Source organism: Ranitomeya imitator, chromosome 8 (genome assembly GCF_032444005.1).
Source record: "Ranitomeya imitator isolate aRanImi1 chromosome 8, aRanImi1.pri, whole genome shotgun sequence".
Taxonomy (NCBI): domain Eukaryota; kingdom Metazoa; phylum Chordata; class Amphibia; order Anura; family Dendrobatidae; genus Ranitomeya; species Ranitomeya imitator.
In genome coordinates, this window is record NC_091289.1 from 172194567 (window position 1) to 172205411 (window position 10845).

The 10845-nt window shown below is 45.8% G+C and overlaps 1 protein-coding gene across 1 annotated transcript; it reads left to right on the forward strand.

Annotated features, from left to right (window-relative positions):
• Positions 1 to 355: 355 nt before the first annotated feature.
• COA7 (cytochrome c oxidase assembly factor 7) lies at positions 356 to 5183 on the forward strand. The gene is made up of 3 exons (XM_069737899.1): positions 356 to 524; positions 1477 to 1617; positions 4346 to 5183. Exons 1-3 carry the CDS (start codon positions 419 to 421, stop codon positions 4789 to 4791), a joined length of 693 nt encoding a protein of 230 aa, XP_069594000.1. The 5' UTR covers positions 356 to 418; the 3' UTR covers positions 4792 to 5183.
• The last annotated feature ends 5662 nt before the right edge of the window (positions 5184 to 10845 follow it).

A 10845-nucleotide genomic window follows, 5' to 3' on the forward strand; every position in this document is an offset into this window, starting at 1 on the left:
TGCAGGTGTCCCATAACCGGTGCCCTCATATACTGTACTAATGTGCCCACACACACACAGTGCCCCATAACCAGTGCCCTCATATACTGTAGTAGTGTGCCCACACACAGTGCCAGTGCCCCATAACCAGTGCCAGAGTGTGCCCATGAAGCATGTAGGGGAGGTGAGTGTGCCGCACGTTGGCTGTGACTCTAGTGCAGCCCGTATACCGGTGCTCGGCTGCTTGACTTTGTATATATACAGTTACTCAGGCACACTGTACGTACAGTCCTGTATATGCGCGTCACTCAGACACGTATTCATGACGTCATCACGCAGCGCCCGGCTTCGGCGTGTTATCATGGGAACGCCGCTCACTTCCGGGTCGTGTGTGGTGGGCGGGGCCCGGAGGTGACCGTGACCGCTGCATGTGGTCGTTATGGCCGGACTGGTGGATTTTAAGAATGAGGAGGAAGTGAAGGAGTTTCTGGACAATCTGGGTACCGAGTATTACTACCAGTGCCACCGGGAGAAGGACGCGGACGGTGAGAGCAGCGCGCACAATGCGCATGTGCATGGGGAGATGTAACTGAGCAGGAGCAGAGTGTAGCTATCACCTCTGTCTGACCTGTAGTCAGTGCACTACAAGGCTCAGCATGCAGCGGTAGTGTCACAGCCAGTGTGTATTGTATGTATAACACCTAGGTCCTATCAGTTCTGTCCTGATGGTTTGTTACAATGTGTCAGCGAAGGGACGAACCTGCACACATCACATACTGGTTATTATTTACTTAAAGGGGTGGTCTAATACTAGAATGTCCCTTGTTAAATGTCCCAGTGTGAAGGACAAAAAAATAAAAAGTATACTTCCCTTCTGTGAGGCCACATGACCGCTGCAGCCAGTCGGTAGCTGCTGATCCGCTGCATTATTCATGTTTCTGAGTGATGGGAAAAATGTTTTTTATTTATATAGCACCAACATATTCCGCAGCACTTTACAATTAAGCAGGGACATGTACAGACAATAAATCGGGTACAAGTTAAGACAATTTAAACAGTGGCATTAGGGGTGAGGTCCCAGCTCGCAAGCTTACAATCTACAAGGAAATGGGGGGACACAATAGGTGAAAAGTGCTTGTTATTTCAGGTCTGGCAATTATAATATTTATTTAGCACCCTGGCGCCTTTATTTATCACACTGGCGCTATTGCTAAGGGCTTGTGCAGCAGTGGACATCCCCTTTAAGATCAGCAGCAGTTGCCTTCTATTCCATGCAATCTTCTAGTCTGTAAAACAGACCACAATAGTTCTTGCGGAATCATTACGTGTTTTTTGTCACTTCTCCGTATATGCTGGCACACTGGATACAATGGGTTCATGTGCCGCCATACTGTACATGCATGGGATTGAACATATTTACATGGGGCTGCTGTCCTGGATCTATACTGTCTTGTCCTTCTCTCCGTATATTCACACGTTTCCTTCTTCCTTTCTCAGGATGTCATCGGTTAGCTGAGTATTTAGAGAATATAAAAAAAAACTTTGAAGCTACAGCCAAAGTGCTGACGTTTAACTGCGAGCAGAACAGTCACAGCGAGAGCTGCTACAAACTGGGAGCTTATCACATAACGGGGAAAGGTACGTACTGTGCGCCTTGCTCACCCAGTGGAGGGGTCACAAAAGTGAGTACACCCCTCACGTTTTTGTAAATATTTTATAGCTTTTCATGGGACAATACTGAAGATCTGACGCTGATACAATGTAAAGTCGTCCCTGTACAGCTTGTATGACAGTGTAAATTTGGTGCCCGCTAAATAACTCAACACACAGCCATTAATGTCTGAACCGCTGGCAACAAAAGTGTGTACACCTGTGGAGACACGGGGCTGTCAGTGGGTGCTCTCATCCGCTGACCCGAGACCGCATGGATCAGGGCTCATCCCACTGAACGCCCACTCTACTTTTATCGTGGGCATAATACTATTCAGACAACACAGGATGAGAATAAAACAGGGTGACAATACTTTTATTGAACCACCAAACAGACAAATGTCACATAGAATAGTCCCAGCAAAATACCTAAGATGGTTCACACTAGAGTCCCACCCCTTCTGCTGACTTGCCAGGGTTAGAGCAGTCGCGACTCTAGGGCTGCCAGGGCCGACTACCCTGCCAATTGCGCCCCGATTTTGGCTGGCACCCACAGAGAGGACGTAACAACAAGTTTAGGAAGTTGACAATCCATTGAGTCATGTGGCCAGGTGACCGGATGGTCCCAACCAGGATTCTCTGAACTTATCTATGGGGTTCAGTTGACTGGATGGTTCCAACCTGGTTTCCCCAAACGTCTCCATGGTGTCATGTGACTGGAAGGTCATAATTTTAGCTTCCCCAAACGTATCCATGAGTTCCTGATGATCTTTGTTCTTCCAGCTGGGGCCTTGGTCTCCTAAACTGACATCCTGAATAAAGTCAAATCTGTGTCCCTTTTGATGAAGCGATGTTGTCTTGGTAGAGTGTTCCTTTATGGAGTCATGGTGTCCTGTCTGTTGTTCTGTCATGTCACTATGAATCTTTTTGCAGAACGATAGAAATCCTTTTTTATACCCACATCTGTGGCTCAGATCATCATCCACAGGTCATTGTTTGAGCATTTAATCAATTTGCATAGTTCGTTCTTCTCTGTTTTGCTGGTCAACAAACTTGGTGACGTTTACAGTGTCTAATCAACAGATTTAAAAAATATCTATTGTTCAATTACCCTGCATCCCTGTCATCCAAGATAACAGCACAATATGCTTTAACAAACGTCAACTCAATGCTCATACGAACAATAGTCTGTGTTTCTTGACTAACCAGAGAAAAATACATAAATTCAAGAATTAGCATAAAGATAAGTCTATGCCTCCTGAAAATAGATGTCTGAATAATTAAGATTAAACAATGTGTCATCACAACACCCTAAGTGAAAATTTCCAAATTGTACCAAAAGTGCCAATATTTTGTGTGGCGACCATTATTATCTAGCTTATTTTCAAGCACTGCCGTAACCCTCTTGGGCATTGAGGTCACTGGTGCGAAAATGGAATTGGAATTCTCTGTTGCCAGAGGTTCATACATTAATGGCTGTGTGTTATTTAGATGGCGCCAAATTTACACGGTCATACAAGCTGTACACTGATTTCTTTACATTGTATCAATGTGTCAGATCTTCAGTGTTGTCACATGAAAATATGATAAAATAATTACAAAAATGTGAGGGGTGTACTCTCTTTTCTGTCCTATTGTATCTTTATCATAGACAGGTGGTGCGGTACTTGGCACGTCTGCTTAGGGGTTCTAGTAACTACATGTTCTGTCCCCTGATGATTCCTCAGGGTTGAGGCTGAAATGCGTTAGGAGGAACTAAGGTGTCGTACTGACACGTGGTTTCTGCTCTTGTCAGGGTGGGAACTATTAGATGGGCATGACACGGGGTCATTAGAGGGTCCTAATTTACCCTTTCTTCCCTTAAAGTGCTTATGTGAGTCCTGAAGCACTTCAGTAGGTCAGTAGTGAGCTCCAGTCAGCTGTATATGAGCACTGTTGATTTTGGGCACCCATATTTTTTCTATTTGTGTTGTGCTGCCCATCACTATATTCTGTAGCTATAGAGAGAAAAAAAAGTGATGCATGGCACTGCTACTAAATATTTCTAATACCACCACAGAAATTCCAAGCTGTTGTGCCTATATGCCTGCTGCTGGACACTTGGGTGCACGCCTGTCAGTCCATGATAATCCAAAACAAAGAAAAAAATGAAGTGCACTCACCGGTCCAAAATGCAAACAGTCCTTTAATCAAAACATGTGCAGGTACACTGGGAGAACGTGGAACAGAAGGACGACGGCCGTTTCACGCTACTGCGCTTCAACGGGTCCGGGTTAGGACTATATTCTGTAGCGGCTTGAGATTTCCCCTGACACAGGAGGTCATAATTCATTATTGTTCATTTATTGGACTATATTTAAGGCACTGTCATTTTGAATGCATTTCAGTAAAAGTTAGGTTTTATTTTATTGTTCCCTTCCTGCTGTTACGCTAAATCTCCGTTTGCAAGATCTGACACCTCCTTTACTAAATAGGTGTCCTATTGTGTAGCCATCTCCCCCCAAAAAATAAATAAATAAATAATGAGTGCGCATAAAAACAAAATTTGGCCATGGTGATAAAGGTTAAAGGGTTTGCCCTATAGTAAAAACACACTTTATTTTCAGGCAAACCCCTAAAGTTGGGTATTTGTTTTTTTTGCAAATTTGACTTAGTGTGATTGATTCCAGTCGTTTTCGGTTTTCTCTTTTCCATTATGCTGTTTCTGGTTTTGCAGGAGGAGTCCCAATCGATCTAAAAACTGCCTATAGCTGCTTTATAAAATCCTGTGGTAAGGGAGGAAAGAAATCTGCTGATTCCTGCCATAATGTGGGGCTCTTGGCACAAGACGGTCGCGTAAATGATGAGAAACCCGATCTTCACCTAGCCAGGGATTATTATACAAAGGCTTGCGATGACAAATTTGCACCAAGTTGCTTCAACCTAAGCACCATGTACTTGGAAGGATCGCCCGGCCTTGCCAAGGATATGAAGCGGGCTCTGCACTTTTCTGAGAAGGCCTGTGAGCTGGGACACATATGGGCTTGTGCCAATGCCAGCCGAATGTACAAACTTGGTGATGGGGTCAAAAGAGATGATGCCAAGGCGGAAACGTTAAAAAATCGTGCTAAGGACCTTCACCAAAAGCAAAGGGAAGCCAAAGAAATTACCTTTGGGGTGTAAAGGACCGCGGAACAAGAATGATTTTTAGCTACTCTGCCAGATATTGGGATTTTCCACCAATATGGATCCTAGTATGTAATAAAATAATAATTTCACAAAACCTAACACTTATACGTTTCTTTATCATATGTACTTCAGGTAGACAAGGGTATGAAATGAGGATCCACCCTGGTTGTTTTTACATTGCTGTGCATATGTTCATTTTTTTGGATGCCGTGCTCACATGTCCTAAAGGGGTTGTCCAACATCGAGTTGTCTTTATATATATACATATATACCAGTAAAAATAGACTGGCTCACGATCAAGGTCATAGGTTTGGATGACCCCCAATGTTTTGCCTCTAACTTCAAAAATGTGTAATTCCAATAAATATATTAGTTATGGTGTGGGATCGATAGTTTGTGGTTTATAAATGCGACGGTGGAGGACACATGAGATGTCTTGACTTTACTTTATATTCAAGTACATTCTAATGGATTCCAAATAAAAGAATTACATTTTTCCTGCGAACGCCCATTCTAGTTTTGCTCTCCGTTGTTCACGTCACCAGTTCAGAGGGCGTTCTCTGCGCTGTGGAAAAGCTGAACACTACAACCAGTTTAGTTTTACATTAACTTTCTTGCAAGAGGTGTCACACTTGAGGCCCTAAAGCCGAATCTGGGGCGCCACATCATTTTTATGTCACCCACGAGATGAGGACATGGGAGGATCAGACCTCCACTAATCCTGTAAGGAGAGCTGGTCAGAGCAATGCAGAAGTGTGCTTCGGAGCTCAAAATCTAAGATGGCACTCACCCCCTGTGTTGGTGCCACGTCCACTGTCAAGTACTAGAAGTGTTGTATGTCGACACAAGCAGTGCTTAGCAGAGGAGGCGGGAGGCATCTTTGGAATCTGAGCAAACACAGCCAACACTTAGCAGTATTCTTATTTATTTATATAGCACCATTCAGTACATGAGAAGAGGTTACATACAAATTACAGATACAGTTAGGGCCAGAAATATTTGGACAGTGACACAAGTTTTGTTATTTTAGCTGTTTACAAAAACATGTTCAGAAATACAATTATATATATAATATGGGCTCAAAAGGTCAGGGGTGGATTCCAGGTGTGTGGTTTTGCATTTGGAAGCTGTTGCTGTGAGCAGACAACATGCGGTCAAAGGAACTCTCAATTGAGGTGAAGCAGAACATCCTGAGGCTGAAAAAAAAGAAAAAATCCATCAGAGAGATAGCAGACATGCTTGGAGTAGCAAAATCAACAGTTGGGTACATTCTGAGAAAAAAGGAATTGACTGGTGAGCTTGGGAACTCAAAAAGGCCTGGGCGTCCACGGATGACAACAGTGGTGGATGATCGCCGCATACTTAATTTGGTGAAGAAGAACCCGTTCACAACATCAACTGAAGTCCAGAACACTCAGTGAAGTAGGTGTATCTGTCTCTAAGTCAACAGTAAAGAGAAGACTCCATGACAGTAAATACAAAGGGTTCACATCTAGATGCAAACCATTCATCAATACCAAAAATAGACAGGCCAGAGTTAAATGTGCAGAAAAACACCTCAAGAAGCCAGCTCAGTTCTGGAAAAGTATTCTATGGACAGATGAGACAAAGATCAACCTGTACCAGAATGATGGGAAGAAAAAAGTTTGGAGAAGAAAGGGAACGGCACATGATCCAAGGCACACCACATCCTCTGTAAAACATGGTGGAGGCAACGTGATGGCATGGGCATGCATGGCTTTCAATGGCACTGGGTCACTTGTGTTTATTGATGACATAAGAGCAGACAAGAGTAGCCGGATGAATTCTGAAGTGTACCGGGATATACTTTCAGCCCAGATTCAGCCAAATGCTGCAAAGTTGATTGGACGGCGCTTCATAGTACAGATGGACAATGACCCCAAGCATACAGCCAAAGCTACCCAGGAGTTCATGAGTGCCAAAAAGTGGAACATTCTGCAATGGCCAAGTCAATCTCCAGATCTAAACCCAATTGAGCATGCATTTCACTTGCTCAAATCCAGACTTAAGACGGAAAGACCCACAAACAAGCAAGACCTGAAGGCTGCGGCTGTAAAGGCCTGGCAAAGCATTAAGAAGGAGGAAACCCAGCGTTTGGTGATGTCCATGGGTTCCAGACTTAAGGCAGTGATTGCCTCCAAAGGATTTGCAACAAAATATTGAAAATAAAAATATTATGTTTGGGTTATGTTTATTTGTCCAATTACTTTTGACCTCCTAAAATGTGGAGTGTTTGTAAAGAAATGTGTACAATTCCTACATTTTCTATCAGATATTTTTGTTCAACCCTTTAAATTAAACGTTACAATCTGCACTTGAATTCTGTTGTAGAGGTTTCATTTCAAATCCAATGTGGTGGCATGCAGAGCACAACTCGCGAAAATTGTGTCACTGTCCAAATATTTCTGGCCCTAACTGTATCACTTACAGTAAACAAACTATCAATGACAGACTGATACAGAGGGGCGAGGACCCTACCCTTGCAGACTTACGTTCTACAGGATTACGGGGAAGGAGACAGTAGGCTGAGGGTTGCAGGAGCTCCGGTGTTGGTGAGGCGGTAGCTTCGATAGTGATGAGGCGGCAGCGGGGTCAGTGCAGGCTGTAGGCTTTCCTGAAGAGATGAGTTTTCAGGTTCCGTCTGAAGGATCAGACTGTGGTTGATAGTCGGATGTGTTGGGGCAAAGAATTCCAGAGGATGGGGGATATTCTGGAGGAGCCTTGGAGGCCTTTGGGTGAGGAGCGGATAAGTGTGGAGGAGAGAAGGAGGTCTTGGGAGGATCAGAGATCACGTGAGGGAAGATATTGGGAGATTAGTTCAGAGATATATGGAGGAGGTCAGTATTAGTAATTTGAACTGGATACGCTGAGGGAATGTGAGCCAGTGAGGAGATTTGCAGAGGGGGGAAGCAGGGGAGTAGCGAGGAGAGAGATGAATTAATCGGGCAGCAGAGTTAAGCATGGACTGGAGAGGTGCAAGGGTGTTAGCAGGGAGGCCATAGAAAAGGACGTTGCAGTAGTTAAGGCGGGAGATGATGAGGGCATGCACAAGCATTTTACTTGATTGACGGTTGAGAAAAGGATGGATTCTGGAGATATTTTTGAGCTGGAGGCGACAGGAGGTGGTGAGAGCTTGGATGTGCGGTTTGAAGGACAGGAAAGAGTCAACGGTTACTCCGAGGCAGCGGACTTCTGGTACGGGGGAAAGCATTGCGATAGATCAGGTAAAGAAGATCTATGAGATGGAGGAAAGATAATGAGTTCAGATTTGTCCACATTGAGTTTGAGGAAGCGAGAGGAGAAGGAGGAGGATATGGCTGATGGACACTCTGGGATTCTGGACAGCAGAGCGGTGACGTCTGGGCCAGAGAGGTAGATCTGAGTGTCATCAGCATAGAGGTGGTACTGGAGTTCATGGGACTTTGAGTTGTCCCATGCCAAGTGCATAGATTGAGAAGAGATGGGGTCCTAGAACAGAGCCTTGGGGGACTCCAACAGACAGAGGGTGGGATGAGGAGTTAGTGTGGGAGTAGGAAACGCTAAATGTGCGGTTGGTGAGGTATGAGGAGATCCAGGATAGGGCGAGGTCTTTGATGCCAAAGGAGGAGAGGATCTGTAGTAGGAGGAAGTGGTCAACTGTGTCGAACGCAGAGGACAGGTCTAGGAGGAGGAGTACAGAGTATTGTCCATTAGCTTTGGCTGTAAGTAGGTCGTTAGTAATTTTGGTCAGGGCTGTCTGAGTTGTGATGGGAGCGGGAACCAAATGGGTTAAAATCCGCTGAGTTGAATAGTTCAAGCAAAATGAATGTGAATTCATGAAAACTCATGCCCACTGTTGCTTTTTTTTTTTTTTTTTAACTTCTTGGCCAAACCACTAGGGGGCACACATACACAATATAATGGAAATCATCTTTATTACAATAAAAATAAAATGTGAAAAACTGGCTTATACGTCTCTGTTTTTGAGCGGAGCACTGGAAGATAAGGTTCATTTATTTTTAGTTTGGATTCTGCACTAATATTAAACTTGAATGTACAAAAGAGCCGAAAGAATGTAGGCGAGACCCTCCCTGCATATGTTATGTATGAAGATAAGTTAATTATATTTAAACGAATGAACTATGATTACCAAACTCTAGTCACAAAACAGTAAAAAAAATATAATCCTGCAAAAACATCACTACATATGTTTGTCCCCAAAGGCAGATGTCACTCATCCCCCCCAGGTGAGAATTGTCAGGCTGCAGAAAGTTTCACAGAGGTAAGGTAGAAAGCTTTATCTCAGGCTCTGTTCACATTGCCATCGGCAATTCCATCATGTTTGATAGCAAGAAAAATGCAGCAGACATCAAAATTATTGCAATTAAAACAAAGGACCCCTGATGAATCCCACTGTATGCTAAGGGGATCCATCATTTGACAGGTCTGCCCATCATTTAATAATAAATAATAATAATTTTATTTATATAGCGCCAACATATTCCGCAGCGCTTTGATTTAGCCTACTTTGGCCATAACTTATTTTATGCATGTTTTCATTTTAGTAATTTATTTAATCTTTTTGGTGAAGCAAAATGAACGAAAAATTATTCTGCCTTTGTGATATATATATATATACATATATATATATATATTTTTTTTTTTCACCATAGGGCTTAAGTATTGAAATCTATAATATAACGCTGGGAGCGTCACTCTGTCCGAAGCCTTTATAGACTGCGCAGGCGCAAGCGCCGGCGCAGTCTGGGCCTCACAGAGTGACGCTGCCGGGAGATCGCGGTATGCGTTCACACTGAACGTACACCGCGATCTCCAACAGAGAAGCAGGGACCGCCAGGAGGGTGAGTATCGGCCATATTCACCTGTCCTGCGTTCCACCGCTGAGCGCCGCCATCTTCCCGGTCTTCGGCCTGTGACCTTCAGTTCAGAGGACGCGATGACGCGCTTAATGCGCGCCGGCGCCGCCCTCTGACTGAACAGTCACAGCCAGGAGACCGGGAAGATGGCGGCGCCCAGCGGTGGAACGGGACAGACAGGTGAGTATAGTAAGTGCTGGGGGGCCTGAGCTGGCGGCGATACCGGCACCTGACCCCCACAGCGCGCCGGTGTCCCCGCCTGCTCAGGCCCCCGGATGGGTGCAGCACATGACAGGATGGGGACGCAGGATGGGTGCAGCACATACCAGGATGGGGACGCAGGATGGTTGCAGCACATACCAGGATGGGGACGCAGGATGGAGACGCAGGATGGTTGCAGCACATACCAGGATGGGGACGCAGGATGGTTGCAGCACATACCAGGATGGGGACGCAGGATGGTTGCAGCACATACCAGGATGGGGACGCAGGATGGTTGCAGCACATACCAGGATGGGGAAGCAGGATGGGTGCAGCACATACCAGGATGGGGACGCAGGATGGGTGCAGCATATGACAGGATGGGGACGCAGGATGGGTGCAGCACATGACAGGATGGGGACGCAGGATGGGTGCAGCACATGACAGGATGGGGACGCAGGATGGGTGCAGCACATGACAGGATGGGGACGCAGGATGGGTGCAGCACATGACAGGATGGGGACGCAGGATGGGTGCAGCACATGACAGGATGGGGACGCAGGATGGGTGCAGCACATGACAGGATGGGGACGCAGGATGGGTGCAGCACATGACAGGATGGGGACGCAGGATGGGTGCAGCACATGACAGGATGGGGACGCAGGATGGGTGCAGCACATGACAGGATGGGGACGCAGGATGGGTGCAGCACATGACAGGATGGGGACGCAGGATGGGTGCAGCACATGACAGGATGGGGACGCAGGATGGGTGCAGCACATGACAGGATGGGGACGCAGGATGGGTGCAGCACATGACAGGATGGGGACGCAGGATGGGTGCAGCACATGACAGGATGGGGACGCAGGATGGGTGCAGCACATGACAGGATGGGGACGCAGGATGGGTGCAGCACATGACAGGATGGGGACGCAGGATGGGTGCAGCACATGACAGGATGGGGACGCAG